This window comes from Onychostruthus taczanowskii, unplaced genomic scaffold (genome assembly GCF_017590055.1).
Source record: "Onychostruthus taczanowskii isolate IOZ18803 unplaced genomic scaffold, ASM1759005v1 scaffold61, whole genome shotgun sequence".
NCBI lineage: Eukaryota > Metazoa > Chordata > Aves > Passeriformes > Passeridae > Onychostruthus > Onychostruthus taczanowskii.
In genome coordinates, this window is record NW_024503790.1 from 171,768 (window position 1) to 189,632 (window position 17,865).

At 48.2% G+C, this 17,865-nt stretch overlaps 3 protein-coding genes across 5 annotated transcripts in view; 2 read left to right on the forward strand and 1 right to left on the reverse strand.

The window, feature by feature from the left end:
- Window positions 1-1,081: 1,081 nt before the first annotated feature.
- Window positions 1,082-9,623, reverse strand: OTUD3 (OTU deubiquitinase 3). Of its 3 annotated transcripts, none has more exons than XM_041419629.1 (8): window positions 9,608-9,623; window positions 8,037-8,185; window positions 7,180-7,292; window positions 3,875-3,997; window positions 2,652-2,777; window positions 2,044-2,140; window positions 1,633-1,802; window positions 1,082-1,301 (listed from the first exon to the last, which is right to left on the reverse strand). In XM_041419629.1, the coding sequence occupies exons 2-8, from the start codon at window positions 8,098-8,100 to the stop codon at window positions 1,128-1,130; spliced, it is 867 nt and encodes a 288-aa protein (XP_041275563.1). In that variant the 5' UTR covers window positions 8,101-8,185; window positions 9,608-9,623; the 3' UTR covers window positions 1,082-1,127. The 3 variants fall into 3 exon arrangements, with proteins under 3 accessions (XP_041275563.1, XP_041275561.1, XP_041275562.1); XM_041419627.1 differs by lacking the exon at window positions 9,608-9,623 and adding an exon at window positions 8,805-9,010; XM_041419628.1 differs by lacking the exon at window positions 9,608-9,623 and adding an exon at window positions 7,566-7,641 and having other exon boundaries at window positions 8,037-8,180.
- A 3,318-nt stretch (window positions 9,624-12,941) lies between these two features.
- On the forward strand, window positions 12,942-13,862 carry RNF186 (ring finger protein 186). Its single transcript, XM_041419814.1, has one exon. The coding sequence runs from the start codon at window positions 12,942-12,944 to the stop codon at window positions 13,860-13,862; it is 921 nt and encodes a 306-aa protein (XP_041275748.1).
- Window positions 13,863-16,467: 2,605 nt separating this feature from the next.
- Window positions 16,468-17,865, forward strand: part of TMCO4 (transmembrane and coiled-coil domains 4) — a 37,148-nt gene continuing 35,750 nt past the window's right edge. The window contains exon 1 of the mRNA XM_041419816.1: window positions 16,468-17,734. The gene's annotated coding sequence lies outside the window, so the exon portion shown is untranslated. The remainder of the gene's footprint in view (window positions 17,735-17,865) is intronic.

Consider the following 17,865-nt stretch of genomic DNA (forward strand, 5'->3'; position numbering starts at 1 on the left):
ACCTCAATCCAAATTCTCAGTCCTGCAGTGGAAAACATCACAGGAGTCAAGCTGTGCATCCTACTGGGTGACCTCACTAAAAGGGAATTTAAGAAGAAATGAACCTACCCTGGAAAAAAGCTTGATTTATGAAGTGAAATCGGCAGGTTTCCCAGGGATCACTGCTGCTTGGAAGCTTCTTCTCAGGACTCTTGGTCCTTTGGCTATGCTAATTTCATTTGGAGACTAATACCTCTCCAGCTCCTGACTTGGACTAAAGCCCTGGAGTAGCCCAAAAGCTCTGGAACAGGGCAAAGGGGACAAGATTCCAGGTGTCCAAGTAACAACACTCATCAGAAACTTCAAGCCTGCTCCTGTCACATTTTACCAGATCGAAGAATCAGCTCTGCATTCTCATGAGTCCACTGGGATTATTGTTTTGGGGTTTTTTTCCCCTCCTACAGGTCTCATCTTAAAGGAGCTGATCCCAAACCTCAGCAGGCATGGATGCAGCAATCCCTGTCTCCCTCCATGTATCCATCACTTCTGAACCTGCTCAGTGCAATGCCAGCAGTTCTAGTGAGATTAAAACTTGTCACTGTATTCCTGCATGGCAAACAAAACAGGAATGTTTTATTTGAGACAGTGCTGGCTGACACACTTTGCTTTGGAAAGGATTCTGAGACTCTGTTCCCTTACTTTATTTGAATTTAAATACAAAAAGATCCACCAGAGATATTCCTGAGTTGAGATTTGTTAAGCTTTCCCTGACAACAAGGTAAAATAAAGCTCCTCCAGGCATAACGAAATAAAAGAAAAAAAACCCAATGAAACAAAACCAGGCACATCAAGAGATGTCGAAACAAATCTGACACCATTGTGTGAAGAAAAGGTCCTCACCTTCATGGGTCTCTAATCTTGTAGTTACAAGTCTCTACTTCCTGTTAAGTTTAAACAGCTCTTCTCACCACAGGCTGATGCAGAATCAATGAGCAATTGTCCTCCCCAAAGCAAAGGAAGAGGAAGTTCTCTTGTGTTTGGAAACCCCAGCAGAGATGGACTTTAAGATAAACACGGGTGCCTGGAAATTCTCCTGGGGGAATTTTGTCTTCATCAGTTTTATTTGCTTTTCTCATCAGAGCACTGAGTCATATGTTTAGGGCTGCCATGGCCTTCACCAGGGTGACGTGGCTGGCTGGGTCTGTCTCTGTCCTGGTGTCTGCACTGTCCCTCTTGGTGGCCAGGACCTTCTGCCGGTGCCTCTCCTCCTGCCGCTTCTTCTTCTCCAGCCGCTGCTGCTCCTTCCTTTGCTTCTTGGCCACCTGAAAGGGAACGATGAAAACACAAAGTTCAAACCCCACGTGCTCTGCTCAGCTGGGGAAAAGTAATAAAGGAGACAAGCAGATACCAAGGCAGCTGCCAGAGGACATTCCTAACTATTTATCAGGACTTTATTCTGAACTGTTTTGGGAAGAGTGCTGCACATCACCAGGAAATGTTTGTGGCAGAGCAGTCACAGCTGCAGCAGTGACAAAATGCAGTGAGCAGAAGCTCTTTTTAACTGAAAGGAGAAGAGAGCTGCTGAGTAAGCAGTGCTAAGGCATCCCCCAATCACTGAAGAGTGCTCGCATTGCTGTCAAACCCCTCACACACCTTTGGGTTTCTGCTGGCTCGGTTCTCTTCCCTGGATCCAGCTTGACCCTTGTTGTTTTCTACTTCACCTTGATTTCCAAAGATTCTTGAACCAGTTCCGTTCTCTTCCCACAGTGTCCTGCTGCAGGATTTCTGCTCCCTGCCCAGGGGCTCCTGCTGCTCCTCAGTACCTGCCAACAGCAGAGGTTTTCCTCAGACATGTTCTACCCAGGAGTTGTTGCACTGTCAGCCAATTCTTTTTCCCAGAAATCCTGGGGATTTTTGGAAGCTGGATTGAAGCTGCCCTCACTAACAACCTTCCTCAGCACAGAAGGCTGAAGTGGCAGCACATAAACCCCACCTCTCCTGCTCCTGTCCCCACCACCAACATCATGGTCACCCGAAGCCTCCAGTGACAAACTGTGCACTCACCTATTCCTTCCCCCTCCTTCACCTGCAAGATGGCAAATATTGCAGATTCCACGTTGTGGTCCTCCACCTCAAGAATGTGGCTTACTAAATCCATGTCCTGTCCACAAGAGGGGAAGGAGAACACTGAAGAAGTTCAAATCTCTGACCTACATACACTTAACAACACCTGCACCACTGAGAGGGGGCTGCTGCTTTTATGATCATTTACTTGGTCTGTGCTCCATTTCTGAAAGGGTGAGGGGGAAAATCTTAAATTCCTGAAGCTATCAGAAAAAAAGGAATATGCTGTTTTCAGTGTAAGATTCCCCTTGGCCCTTTCTGTTCTATGCACCTGCACAGTGCCAACAGCCAGGAGTCACAGATTATCCAGTTATCTGGGATCTTCAACACCCCCAAAGGATTTCAGAACTTACAGGACTTGTTTCCAAGTGAATTTTTATGACAGCCTCAAGATAAACCTTCCAAAATTATCAGGTATCCACAAAAAAGTTGGTATTTCACCTGCATTTAAGGGTTGATTCTAGGATGAGATGCACCCTGATTGATGGCCATGGTACTCAAGTATCAAGGTTTGAACATTAAGCCCAGAAAGGCTCCTCAATACTTACTGAACACCCAGTTGCACTGCACACTTTTTGTACAGCATCTTCCATCTCCACCTCAGTCTCATCTTCAGAGTTGCCCTTCTGTGGCTTCACTTCCTCTGCCTTACTTGAATCATTCTTGCAAAGCATCTGAAGAAGAGCAAAGCCCAGCAGATCACACTGATCACACACCCAGCAGATCACACAAGCATGCAATCCAACAAAGTCTGGCATCCTAAGAACAGTAATTATCATGGCACACTTTTCTCAGGAACATCCCTTGTCAAACCCTTTTGGAAACTGTGTAACTGCCACCATCCCTGAGGGCTTCCCACATCTCCTGCACTGCTGAACAAACTCCAGTGTACTACAACATCACAAATCACAATAAATGAGCTTTTAAACAGAATATTTTTAATACAATACCACACCTCAGCTGTGTGCAGAGAACCTCAAGCACAGCACAACTGCTCCTCAACATCAAAAAAGGAGATATGAGGAAGACAACCACATCCAGCTGTTGCATTTCCAGCTCTTTCCTCCCTTCCCTGTTTTTCCATTTGAGGTGCATGATTACATCATTTAGATGAGGTTGCTTCCAGACAGCCCACATCACAGCATCAGCTTTGAATTCATTTCCAGCCCAGAGGCTGAAATCCTCCTTGCAGCCCCTCCCGAGAGAGCCAGCAGCATGAGCTACAACCTCAGGGCTTTGCCCTCCCAGCACAACACAGCAACCCAGCTCCTCCCTCCATCCCAAGTGAGAATGGAAATCAGCTGGCAGCATTCCCCAGCTCTGTGTTGTCACCATGATATTTTTATGAAAATCCTTTGCTAGGATTTTTCTCCTATTCTAGCTGAGAAGCCTCAGAAAAGAAATATAAACACTCACTATCTGATGGCTGTGGAATGTGGTCTGTTGTTTACCAACAGGTGCATCTGTGATTGGTCCATGTGAGTTGTTTCTACTTAATAACCTGTCAAAGCTCCAGCTGTGTGGACTCTCTTGAGAGTCACGGGTTTTTGTTATTCATTCCATTCTTTCCTTTCCAGCTTTCTGATGGATCCTTACTCTCTATTCTTTTTGGTATAATTTTAGTATAGCACTTTAATATAATATAATATCATACTATAATAAATCAGCCTTCTGAAACATGGAGTCAAGATTCTCATCTCTTCCCTCGTCCTGGGACCCTCGAATACAACCCCACAGTGTGTCACCCCGAGCTCATTCCATCAGAACCCACCTCCATCCTCAGGCAGGCCGGCGCCTCCGAGTCGTCGCTGAGCCTCCTGACGCTGTCGTAGTGCTCGCCGTGCCTGTAGGCGATGTGCAGCTCGCGGGCATCGCTCCTGTCTGTGCCCCGGATCTCAACAGAACAAAAAACAAACTGCAAGTGAGCCTTTGGAATCGCCTTCAGCGCCCCATTTTTCCGAGTTTTCGGTTTTTGCAGCGATGGCAAACACCGGGAAGGAAGAAGGACTGGTTGCTGGAGCGTTTGAAATGGGAAGAGAAGAAGGTATGAAAGCCAGATGTAAAATACTGGGCAGTTACATCAGAACAAACAAAACGTGGAATGAAAATATTTTTGTGGAAAGCTCAGAACTATTTCCTGAACTTTCCACAGGGGCTGTTTTCTGATCATCTTCCCAGAGCCAGCTTCAGCAAGCGCTCCCAGGGAATGCACCATGTCATTTGACTCTCAAATACGAGGGAAGAGAGGCCATTCAAGTGACAGCAACACTGGAAACAGTCACTCAGAGTCAATTTTGATTTGCAGCCGGGACAAGATGCTGTTTTAACAGCATTCCAAGCAGCTGTGTTTTGTTTTTAAAAGAAAGCAAATCCATGAAAATGTATTAACTCCATTCAGGAGCACTGTTAACAACCAAATGTTGCTTTGCTTCGTCAGCACCAAGTTACAGCAATTTCCACAGAAAATTCCTGCTCTGAGTATTATCTATACTGATGTGAGAATAGTTCCTACCCTGATTATCAGTGTCTCAAACTATTAGATAAGAGCTACACAGCATTCCAGCTCCTGCCAGAAATGCAGAAAATCCCACTGCACTTGCAGACCAGCTTGGCTTGACCTGCCAGCCCAAGTTCACCCGACAGCTCTCCAGACGTCAGCAAGCAAAGGACCAGAACTCCTTGCTTTAGGGCTTCAGTTTCCCAACCCTTTTACGTCTGTGAACTGCCTTATCTCAGCTCCCAGACCACACACCAAGCCACCTTTCAGCCCTGTCTGCCATCTGTGCTGCATTAATGACTTCAGGCTTTCCAACAAATAATTCTCCATTCATCTACTTTACACTTGCTCACCTTCAGGTTCCAACTCAGCACTTCGTTATACTTAACTCCTGCTTTCTATTCTATTACATTATTCCACTGCAGAAACTTGGTAAGACTTATTTTGAACATTTCTCCTCTGCCAGAGCTTGAGTAGGTATCTAACAAATCCCAAAGCTCTTGAAAGATTTGAAAATGAGCCAATTGAGCTGTCATTAGGGAAGCCTCTTTCCACTCTGGAGTGGGCCCAGAGGAGGCCACCATACTGATTTAGAGGGATGGAGCACCTCTCCTGTGAGAAAAGGCTGGGAGAACTGGGATTGCTCAGCTTGGAGAAGGCTCCAAGGTGACCTCATTGTGACCTTCCAGTGCCTGAAGAAGCTGACAAGAAAGATTAACCAACCTGGGATTCTCTGATTCTATGAACACACTGAAAGTGGTAAGTAAATTAGAGCTGCAGATTAAAAACAGAGGGGAAAAAAACCAGCCTGTTATCCAAAAAGGCAATAAATAACCTACACATCTCAGCTAACTTGAGTCTACAGTTGGACTACATGATTTTAAAGGTCTTTTCCAACAAGTCTATAATTTACATTCACTATCAAAAAAGTTAAGGGGTAATCAAAGACCAAAAAACAACTTTAACAATTCTATAATTTACATTCACTATCAAAAAAGGGGTAATCAAAGACCAAAAAATCCCATGCAGAGATGTCCACCTGCAAAGAGCTTTCCATGATGGTACAACTACTCACAGTTCTGCTAACTCACACCATTCTCAAGGGCCTGAGACAGCCCTTCACTAACAGCACTGCTCAGGCAAGGCAGAACCTCATCACAAACCCTGCACTGACACCCTGGCACGGTCACTGAGAGATGAAAGAATCAAGGATGTCCAAATCTCAGTAAGTTATAACACTGAGGAACAGCACATGAAAACCACCCCTATGACCTCCCCTGCAGGTACTTCACCCACATGTCCCTCTGCCCACGGCTGCCTATAAATGAGATTTTAAACTTGTTTGAGTTCAGGAATCCACGTGAGGCTGTTTTAAATGTATTTAAGACGTTACTGACAGCTTTCATCTGGTTTTTTATCTTTATTGCCCTGTTTAATCTATACACTTCATTGGTTCTGTCTGTAAATAGAGGCCAGAAACAATCCTGACTCAAATACAGGTTCTCACTTGCTCAATGACCAGGCTGACTGAGCATGGACCCATTCCACTTGCCATGGAAAAACAACAATAAAGAGAAAACAAGGGACCTGATGGATTTCTTGTTTCAGTGCCCCTCTGTCAGAGGAAACCACACCACACTATTCTTTCCAGGAGCTGATTAAACACCACTTTAAGATTTTAAAATGTGTTTAAAACCTCGTTTCTCTATCTGTCAGAAACCTGGGCATTCCACATCCAACACAGAATTGATGGAGCTTCACTCCAACACAGTGCTATACCTTCATTTCCACCTTCCTGAATCTTATTGTACAGGTTTCCTTAAGCCTAGCTCAAACTCCAGGGCCTGTGCAGCCCTTCAGAAAAACTCACCAGATGGGCAGGGAAGAACCACCTGAAGTTCAACAAGGGCAATGCAGGTCCTGCCCCTGGGGAGGAGCAGCCCCAAGTACCAGCACAGGTGGGGGTGACCTGCTGGAGCATCTCTGCAGGAAGGACCTGGGTGTGCCATGGTCAATGAGCTGTCCCAGAGCCAGCAGAGTGTCCTGGGGGCCAAGAGGCCCTGGGGTGCACTGGGAGGAGCACTGGCAGCAGGTCAGGGAGTGCCGCTGCCCCTGGGGAGGCACACCTGAGTGCTGTGTCCAGCCCTGGGCTCCTGGGGCAGGGCCAGTGAAGGCTGCAGAGATCAGGAAGGGCCTGGAGCATCTCTCTGCCCAGGAAAGGCTGAGGGATCAGGGGCTGGGAGACAGGACCAGATGATCCAGTGTGATCCCCTCCAACCCAACCCATTTTGGGATTCCTATCAGAAAACTCAGCTCAAATGCAGTATGACCTTCAGGAGACAGAACATGGCACTGAAGGTCATAGCTTAAAACCCAAGTAAAACACATTGCTCTGCCCCCACATACCCATCTCCTAGCCAAAATCTCAAGTGTTCCCCCTCTTCAAAAACCAAGCACAGCTCTGCACCATGCCCAGTACATTGCAGCTACTGCTCTTTTTTAATAAATCAGGAATTTTCCACAGTATTTATATCCTCCAGGTAAAAATTAGGCAAAAATGTAGAAGCTTTGTGTCTCACCTGCCACAGTGGAGTGTTGAGCTGATGAATAACCACATTCATTTGATTGTTCCTTGCAAAGGCCACAATAGCATCATTGCCAGCAAAAGTACCAGGCTTGGCCAAATTGGCAACTAAAGGAAAAAGGATTCACAAGAATTGAAACCTAATTTCTGATACTTCCAAAAGCAGTGGAGGGATAACAAGGGGTGAGATTTCAACACGAGCCCAAGAAATTCTGGAAGGGAAATCCCACCTGTGAAACAAGAATTTGGCTGCAACATGAGGTAATGTATTTTAAGGACCACAGAAATCTCTAAAAAAGGCACTACACCCTTAAACAAAGCAAGGCCACTGGCTCTGTTAGCTCAGAAGGAGGAGTGCCATGTACTGCATGACCAAACTACCTTCATGCATCATCTCCATGGTACCTGGCACATCAAAGGCTGTATTTGTCTCTGGTTTGGATCTTCCCCTCGCTTCCTAGGAGGAAATACTGAGTGTCAAGGAGAAAGAAACCCAAAGAAATCAGCCACTTACTGGAACAGCCAAATACCCACCAGTACTCAAGAAGAATGAAACAATTTTTCTTAAGTTCCTTTTGAAAACACCTAATTTTTACTCCTTGCCTTTTTTGTCTTCTTTCCTTCTCCAAGTTTCTCCCAAATGTAAATAATGTCTGGGACAAATTCAACGCAGATTAAACAGCTCACCTTCCCACAGCATGACAACAGCCATAAATGCAAAGTCCCTGATTCTAAAAAGTAGAGAGGAGCCCCAAGGTAGCTCTGGGATGAGGAACTGGTTAGTAAGAAGCTGCTCTAAGGAGATGCACGACACAAGTGATGCCTCCCACAGTGATCCCCTGGAGCACATACCATGTTTGTCAAAGGGCACATCATCCTCCACGAAGGGCTCGAAGTCCCCCCGCTGCCTCACCATGAACTGCACGGTCTCCTGGCGGTGCCGCAGGTGGTTCCGGGAGTGCCCCTCCAGCTGGTCCCCCAGGGCCCGGAACAAGCAGTTCCTGCGGAGGGAAAGGAGGAGTGGGTGTGTCCGAGGCAGCAGGAGGAATACAGCTCACAGGGAAAGGGGCTGTGCTCATTGTGCCCAGTTCAGCAAGGCTGTGGATGCAGAGGAGCGCTCGTTCCCTGGGCCTTGAACGGCTGGGTCTGAGTGATCGTGTCATGGTCAAACTGCTGGGCCAAACTGTCCCACACTGACACGGGACACAAAGCAACGACGGACAAGCAAATGCCCCACTGAGCAACTTCTCAGCAGGAACGTTTATTACCTTTTCACCTTCTAGAAAAGAAGGGGGTGAAAGTATTCCTTAAGAACACTTATGGACCTTCCTATGCTCAGTTCCGCTGGACACCGGAGCCCGCGGGCCCCCGGGCACCAGGGCTGGGACGGGCCGAGCCGTCGGGCCCCACAGCACGCAGAGAGCAGCGGAGATCCCTGAGGGGCACAGCGGGGAAACCCTCACCCCTGCGGCGGGCAGGGCCCACTCAGCCGGGAGGGGACAATCCTCGGCCCCCGGGACACGGGCTCACACCACCCGGGGAGGAGGAAGCCCTCAGCCTTCAGGGCTGGATGTCCGGAGAATCCCCGGGGTTGCTGGGGTCACCCGTCGCGGCGCTCACCCATCTCCCGGCACCTCCCGCAGCTTGAGGCCGAGGGCCCGGAGCTGCCTGGCGAGGCCGCCGCTGCCGCCCGGAGCGGGGCCCGGGGCCGGTCCGGCGGGGGAATGTCGGGGCCGCCGGCCCTTCTTGGCGGCGGCGGCGGCGGGCCGGGCCTTGCCCGCCTGTTTGCGGGACATCCCGCCGGGGCCGCCGCGCCTGCCGCACCGGGCCGTCACGTGACCGCGCACCGGGATGGGGTCACGTGAGCGCCCGCCCGCCCGCGGATCCTCGAGGAGGAGGAGGAGGAGGAAGAGGAAGAGGAAGGGGAAGGGAGAGAGGGAGAGGGCGAGAGCGAGAGGGCACAGGGGGGTCTCGCGGGGAAACTGAGGCTGCGGATGGAAAAGAGGGAGTGGCGCAGGGAAGGACGGCGCAGCCAAGCTCCGGGAGCGGAGTGTCCGCGGGGAAGGGCTGGGGAGGCTGCGGAAAGCAGCGCCACAATCACCGATGTTGTACCAAAAGCTGCCGGATCCGGCTAATTGGCCTCTGCTACCAATTGCACTCCCTCCGCCGGAGAGCACTTCCCTGCTGCCCAGCACAGCTCCCGGCCTAGACCTCACGGGTGGGCGCTTTCTGCTGCCGCTCTGCACCGGGTCACCCCGCCCCAGACCGCGTGTGCTCAGCCCCAGATCAGCGCTGCTCACCCCAAACCACCGCTGCTCAGCCCCACATCAGCGCTGCTCACCCCAAACCACCGCTGCTCAGCCCCACATCAGCGCTGCTCACCCCAAACCACCGCTGCTCAGCCCCAGATCAGCGCTGCTCACCCCAGATCAGCGCTGCTCAGCCCCAGATCAGCGCTGCTCAGCCCCAGATCAGCGCTGCTCAGCCCCAGATCAGCACTCCTCACCCCAGATCAGCGCTGCTCAGCCCCAGATCAGCACTCCTCACCCCAGATCAGCGCTGCTCAGCCCCACATCAGCGAGGCAAAATGAACTCGCAGCAAGCAGGGAGATGAGCAGATGGACTACCCGCGAGGTGGCACCAGGAGAACAGGGCTGACAGCAGCGGCAGGGCAGGAGCGGAGCCGAGACAGCAATGATTAATTAATTAAATGTGATAAGTGCAATAAACGGAACCTCCGCATCTTGCCTCCTCTAACACTGAGGGAGACGCCTCGCAAGATGCTGGAAAAGGGGCACAGCAGGATGGGTGATTTGTCTGGAGCAGGGCTCTTGGCGAGGATTTCCTGTCATCCTTCTGCTCTTTGGCTCTTCCACTTGTCCCACAGGAACCGGCTCAAGGAATCACCCAGCAGGAGCAGCCCCCAGGGCATCGCTGTGCACTGACTCTGGTTTTCTCTGCTGGTATCGTGACAGAAACTGCCGATGGTGTCAGAACTGCTGCACATCGAGTCCACAGGAGACCGAGATGAGCAGAGGGCACCTCTCCCATGAGGGACGGCTGGGAGAATTGGGATTGTTCAGTTTGGAGAAAAGAAGGCTCCAGAGTGACCCAACTGCAGCTTTTCAGTACCTTTCTCATCTGGGAGCTGACAAGAAAGATGGAGAGAAACTGTGGACAAAGGCCTGGAGTGCCAGGGCAAGGGGGAATGGCTTCCACTGCCAGAGAGCAGAAATAGATGGGATTTTGGGAAGAAATCCTTCCCTGTGAGGGTGGGGAGACACAGGTTGTCCAGAGCAGCTGTGGCTGCCCCTGGATCACTGGAAGTGTCCAGGGCCAGGCTGGACAGGGCTTGGAGCAGCCTGGAACAGTGGAAGGTGTCCCTGCCATGGCAGGGGAGGGGGCACTGGATGGGCTTTAAGGTTCTTTCCAGCCCAAACCAGTCTGGGATTCTATGAATTTCCAATTCCTCGTTCGGAGGGCGCATCCAAAGAGCTTTGTGAGGAACACCAACAGAACAGTCCCAGGAATACAAGAAGAGGCTTCACAGGGATTTTTAAGGTGTGTGTCATTTTTCTGTTCCTCTTGCCCAGAGTCAGGACGGCCTGAACCACAGCTCAGCACAGGGAGAAGCTCACGGGAGTATCCCCAGGATCTTCTGGGATGTTTGGCTTGTGGCACATGAGGATTTTACTAGGAATGACACAACTGCTCTTTTATATCTATTTCCTGCTATAAACAATTCCACATAAAGCATTTCTAGAAACACATTTTATTATGCAAACACACTAAAAGAGGGAAAACAGTATGAGTACATAAACTTACTGCAAATGATTAATGAGGCAGTAATTAGCCAGAGGAGCGTTAATGGGCTGTGAGCAATTCAGATAAGCACAAGGCACATGCCAGCCTGGGAGCATCACTCGTGACACCAGAGACAAAGAGGAGCCGGAATCAGGGCTTGGCTGAAAACTTTGTCAGTGGAGGACAAGAAAAAAACCATTTTTCCAGCACAAAAGACAGACAAGTCACCCCCACCCACTGGTAGAACACAGGGCAGATAGACATGGAGCATAGATTTATCCCAACTAGTTCTAAACTTTTTATGTTGGGAGTGTAGTTGTCCCTCTTGGTGTCTGTTCCAACTTCTGACATCTGCAAGGTGTTTTTATAATGTTCTAGTAATTATAAATCAGGAGATTTTAAGACATTTCCATTTTGGACGTGGGAACTGACACAGCAAATTTTAAGCTTCTAAACTATTGTAATAGTGGTAAGTCTGTTTTCTACTTTCCCAGATCTTTTTAACAGCATGAGCTTGCTGACAAAGAGTTATATGAAATGCAAAAGAAAATTTTCTTTTTAGAAAGATAAATGAGTCTTGCAGTTCACCAGCCTACTTCCAGACATTCCTGCACTTTGATACCAACTTCTGCAACTGAGAGATACTCAGGCTTCTAAAATTTGGGGTCATCCAAAAGTCCATCAAGCACCACAACATGCCACATCAGCAGAAACACAGCAGTGCTCAGGCACTTTGACGAAGTTTGCTTACGACAAACCTTCTAGTTCTCAGCAAATAAGAACAAGTTCTTCTCACCTCATCCCTCTCCAGCGAGTTCATGAGATTAGAGCCTTCCTGAACTCCTTGCCCTCCTCATCTGCAGTTGTTTCATTTCTTTCTGCTGCTCCTTTCTGGGAGGGAGGGGATGGGGCTTGGGTGCACAGGCAGTGTGAGCATTCAGGTGCACATGAGGCTACCAGTGTGGTACTGCGTGTATTCTGCTGGTAACACTGACCTCATCTGCTTTTTGGGATTAGTGATCCTTCCCTTCTTTCTTTCATTCCTTCCTTCCATGGGATTCTTGCTAAGAAACTATCTGTATTTTACTGCTCAAATAAAATGGCAGAAAGAAATTAGAGACTGAGGGATTTTGTTCAGGCATTTTTTTTCAGTTGAGATGAATATTCACAAAATCAGTCAGGAAGGGCATTCCCAAGTGCACAAGGTTGTTTGGTGAACACCACAGGAAAGAAGATTGTCCCACCACCTAGGACACTGGTCTTGCTTTTAGTTTTCTGATCTCTTTCGTGGACTCTGAGAGACCCTGTGTGGGCCTCAGTCATGCTTCAGTTTGTACTGGAAACCTTCTGATGACTAAAACAAACAGGAGGCTGAAAAAAGAGATACCCTAGGATAAAAGAGCTAATAACAATTGGACATTCAACAGTCAAATTAATTATTTCAATCTCATTCTTCACTTGATGTTGTCAGATAGTAAGTGTTTCTAAACCAAGAGCAAGCTTCCTACCCAGAGAGCCCAAAACTGGTGATACATATGCTTTAATCAAAGCACTGCATTCAACACACCAGTGTCAGAATCAGGTAATTCCCCAAGCCTGTGACTGTCTAGCAGAGCACTGTTTGGAGAACAATGAAATTGCTTTCATCTAAGAGAGTTCTAATTTAATAATAGTGTCTGGCTGTCACAGTGGTCTGCTAATGCCATGGAGTCTGCTTCCGGACAGGAATTGCCCACTGATATTATCAGTCATTGTAAACTGTCTTGGCTGGGAAGTCAATCATTAACTCTGGTCCCCATGTCATAAAAACATCATATTGTAAGAGCATGACTCGCTTAAGGCTCTCACTAATCAATCAGGCATACAGCAGGAATACAGCAACACATAAAAGGAGCCAGAGACTCAGGAAATCCTTCAGCTAAGGGGAGACAAGCTGCACCGAGGTTTATCTCCATGGAGAAATCCACTGACAAGCCAAACAAGGAAAACAGATCGTCAGCTCCTGGAGTACTGCAGGCTGAGGCAGACAGTCCAGCGCCCGTGGCAGGAGGTGCTGCAGAAATGAGCAGAGCAGGATCCGTAACACAAAACTCAACTCATGAGAAGAGAGTGGGATTCACTGAAGAGTGTACTGAAGAAATGGAGAGACCTTCAGGGACCGAGAGAGACAGTCCTGCTGCCTTTAAACCAGCAGTTTTGGAGCGAGACTCTCCAAACTCAAGGCCGCTCGCTGTGCTAACGGACACAAACTCTCCCGAAATGAGCACGTTGGAACTGAACCACCAGTGCTCAGACACAGCCACCCTGGACATGGACTGCATGATCTGCTTCAACAAGTACAGCATCTACAGAGTCCCAAAGCTCCTGGACTGCCAGCACACCTTCTGCGCTGTCTGCCTCAAGCTGATCCTCAGGAAAGAGGAGAACACCTGGACAATCTCCTGCCCTCTCTGCAGAAAGCCCACCTTTGTGTCAGGAGGGCTCATCCGCACACTCCAGAATAAAGAAGACGTCCTGGAGCGCTTGGAGAACCTCGATTCAAACCCTGAGGTGTACGTCTGTGCCATGGGGCTGGATGGCAACAGCTGGACTCAGAGCAGCCAAGACATCTTGAACACGGGGGAAACCGGCCCAGCACACAGCAGCCTGGCTGTGCAGAGACTCCTGCTGCTCCTGCTGCTGGGGGTGATCCTCGCCATGCTCATCCTCCCCTTTATGTACTCAGGGAGGGTGAAGTGGGTAATTTGTCTCCTGCTTACTTTGGGGTTGCTCATGTCTATGGTGCTTTGCTGCACTCCTAAATTCCACTGCAGGTGCAAGAAGGACTCCCCTGCCTCCTGTGACAAGGAGATCCACGTTGTTACTGTTGCCTGAAACAATTAATGTGTCTGTTCCAGAGATCGGGGACTGGGCCAAGGTGCATGCTGGGCACACCAGTGAGTTTTGGACTTAAAAACAATCTCCCGGAGAATAAATTCAATAGTTGGCTGAGCTGGCTCAATGCCAATGCATACTGTTGTTAAATCTCATTACTGCAAACAAAATTAACTATTTATATGTTGATATTTATGTGTTTTCACACTTTTTTTTTTTTTTTTTTGTAATTGTGTTGGTTTGCTTTTGCCATTTTGTTCATGTCTGTGTCCCCTCCTGATCAGCTCTGCAGGATGTTATGTGGAACATCTGGGAGGTGATGTCCTGCAAAACGCCACGGTTGTGGTTCCCACTCTGAAAACACGGACATCTTTTCTTGGGACAGAGTGGGAAATAAGGCTGCTAAATCAGGGAGCGGGTGTTTGGAAGAGAGTTTTTTTAACCCAGATTATCACCTCAATCCCTGGCAGGGATGGGAAAAGGGGATGTCAGTTGATGTCATTTGAAGTTACACACAAAATTGGAAAGGAAGAGGCAAAATCAACATTCCTGATCTTGGTTTGTAGCTTGCAAAGGGCAAGGCTCAAAAACCTCATGACCCTCCAAATTCCCCACATTATTTAGCACTGAAATAGTTCCTCTCACCTGTATTCCTTTATCTGGCAACCTGCAGGACCTCTCTTCTTGCCCCCTTTGCATTGCCCTTGAAGATGCTCACAGAGGTAAACAGAAATCTCTTGACTGCGCCACACCATGTGTGATATTTTAAAATGGAATGTCTCCATTAAATTTAAATAATATGAATTGCTCATTGACTTCTTTGTTTCAATTCTTCATTGACAATTAATGTCAAAACAATTCCTAGTTTCCTTATTGACAGGAATTGTAACTGAGAAAGTGTATTAGGGAGTCTGCAGAGCTGAGGTGGTGAGTAAAGCAAAGCAGTAAAGTGTTGGAGTGTTCCTTCATTTGAAAAAATACTTAGTTGCTAAGAAAATACCCTGAAACCCAACTAAAATTAAACTGAGGGAAAAAATAGATTTCTCTGGTTAAACTGCATGTTTAAGAGTGTCAAGGATCTCAGGAGACCTTGGATCAGGTAAATATTTGTGTTTGATAAGAATGGAAACTGATGTCCTGCAGTTGCTCAGTATATAAATACACAGAGTGTCTCACAGCAGATAAAACAGATTAGACTAAGAGGGTAGGAGCTCTTGTGCAGCCAAAGTCTTGGAAAACACAGTTTTGTTTTCTGCCAGGAATGGGAGCCTTCAGGGGATATAAATCCTTTGGATATTCTCATCTCTTTGGACAGCAACAGGCTTACTGCTGAATACATATGACATTTGCTAATAACCAACCAGAAAAAAAAAGCTTTCCAGCTGGGAAAAAAGGCAGGTAGTTTTAAACCCAAATACTGTATTATTCCAAATATAGAAGAGTGGACCAGATATTTAGCTGCACTGAAAATAATTTCAGAAACACTGGGCAAGTCTTAAAGCTCACAGACAATATTGTTGTCGAGTTCCCTTCACCAACACCAGTGGGTGACTGGTACTGTAAAGGTCTGTAGCAAATGAATTAATATTGGCCTGAACAGATCACTCACAAGGGATCCTGTAAGCCCGTGTATGTTTTCAGCACATGGATGTAAAGAAATCAAAGCAGAATGAACATGACCAGTGAAATCTGTTATTATGCTTCACCCTGCCCTTCCAAAACATTTGTTTCACTACACTACTTTCTACAGAGCCCAAAAAAAAAAAAAAAGAAAAAAAAAAGACAGCATACAAAAGTTTGATTTCCAGGGCAAGACTGGCCCTCTGAAAGAATCCTTATGGATCCACAGAGTTATAGAGCAGCACCTTCCAAGTTTTCCTTCAGCAGTTGCACTGAAATGTTTTCCAGCCTGAGAGCCACTAACAGCCAGGTGATTCAGAGCTCACCCATGCTGGTGGCAGCCATGAGGCTCTGGAACCTGCTATCTTTTGAACAGATTCCCATCTGACAAGATAATTAGGCTCAATAACCATGCAAGACTTTGAAGCGGCAATTAAGTTTATAGAGAAAAGGCTAATGGGATTATATTCCTATTTCAAAATGTAGAGGATTTGCTTGTACTCAAGTTTAATTCATGCCGGTCATTTTGTTAAGAAAGATTCACCTCTGAAGTCCCATGCCCTGCTTACCTTACCTGGCTAGCTCCTGATTTCATAGAGGGACTGGGTAATGCACTGTGGCCTGAGAGAGGGAATTATAATGAAAAATGGGGCTAGGCAGCATCACCTCATCCCTCACCACCCCCTCATCCCTCACCATGCCCTCAGGTGATCCCGGGGTCAGCTCCGTTGGTTGGAGCATGGTACTGACAACACCGAGATCGTGGGTTTGATCCCTTCTATGGGCCATTCACTTCAGGAGTTGGATTCCATGACCACTACGGTCCCCTCCAGTTCAGAATATTCTGTGATCCCTCAGTGCCCTCCATCCCCTCAGCCCAGCGTCGCTCCCGCCCTCCCAACGCACTCGGCAGCGCCGATGGCGCAGTGCCGGCGGCCAGCCCGGCCCGGGCAGGAAGGGGCGGGCGCTGGCGGCGGTAGTCGGTGCTCGGTTCCCGGTGCTCGGTTCCCGGTGCTCGGGACTCGGCCGGGTCGGCGGCAGGTCGGGGCCGGGCCGGGCGGGTGGGAGAGGGGCTGGGCGGGGGCAGCGCCGCGGGCTGAGGGGCGAGCGGGCGGGACCGTCCCCTCAGGCCGCTCCCTTGTTCTGGCCGCTGCTTCCCTCCCCTCAGCGTGGCCCGAAGCGCCGCTTTCCGTAAACGAGTGCTGTGTTGGATCAGCAGAGACTTCAGACGTGAAGGACTTGTGGTAAATGTGACCACGGGCAGCTGTGGCGGTGTCCGCCCTCACAGCTTCCCCAGCTGAGGTGCTGCCTTCACGCTTCTCGATGTGCTGTTCCCTCTCCGCAGCTTTGCTCGCTTCACTGTGAGGACATCGCTTCTCAGCCGTTGCTGTGCACTGTGCACATCCTTAGGATGCAAACCTTAACTGAATTAAACACGCTCACTTTTCTAACTACTTCTGCTTTGGGCTTCTCCGTGTCCCTGTCCCCTCGAGCTCTGATCCCTGTGCCCATCCATAACATATTTGTGTGTTCTTCTATGGAGACAGAACTGAATTAGTGGCATTTCTTGTTTATACCTCATATCTACAGATTAAAAGCAGAGGCTGTGATGCTTCCAGCACCTCTGGAGTCATGTGCAGGTACCCAAAAAATCTCTTTTGCCCAAATGTTTCCACAGGCACAGCGTTGTGTGTGATGTGTAACCACGGCTGGGCTGTGCTTTCCCCACTGTGCCTTACACGGAGCTCTTTGGCCAGCCCCGTCTCAATAATTACCTACGACCGCTCCTGTGAAGTTAATGAAATGCCTCATTAACTTTGGGAGGTTGTGGAGATGATGGTTTGGTTGCCTTTGTCACAGTTTAGTACAAACACGATGCCAGCCTATCTCTATTTCCTCTTTCAGCTGCAGGGAGCACGTGTATCATACAGCTTTAGAGCCCAAAGGAATAATCTTTCTGCTTTCCAAAGAGGATTGTGTTATCTGCTGTACAAAATACATAATTTCTCAAGAAAACAAAGAGCTTTATTTGAAAAATGAGAGCTGGAAGTGATAAAAAATTCTTTCAAGCGACATTTCAGATTATGGCAATGCTGTTGATTGCTGAACTACATTGTTCGAGATAGGGATAGGAATTCCAGCGCCATGAGACTTAAAAGCTTTTGGAATAAATAACTTCTGGAATATGTTTCTAACTCTCAATTCCCTCATCTTGGATTTGTGGCAAAACTTCTTGGCCCAAGTTTTCTTTAGTAAATCATACATTGCCCTTTTTTAAAGCTGTATGTCTAAAAATTCCAAGCCTATTATTTCCTACATGTTTATAAGGAAAAAGATACCTGTGTAGAGGGAAGTACATTGATCATCTTCAGAGCAAAGCCTT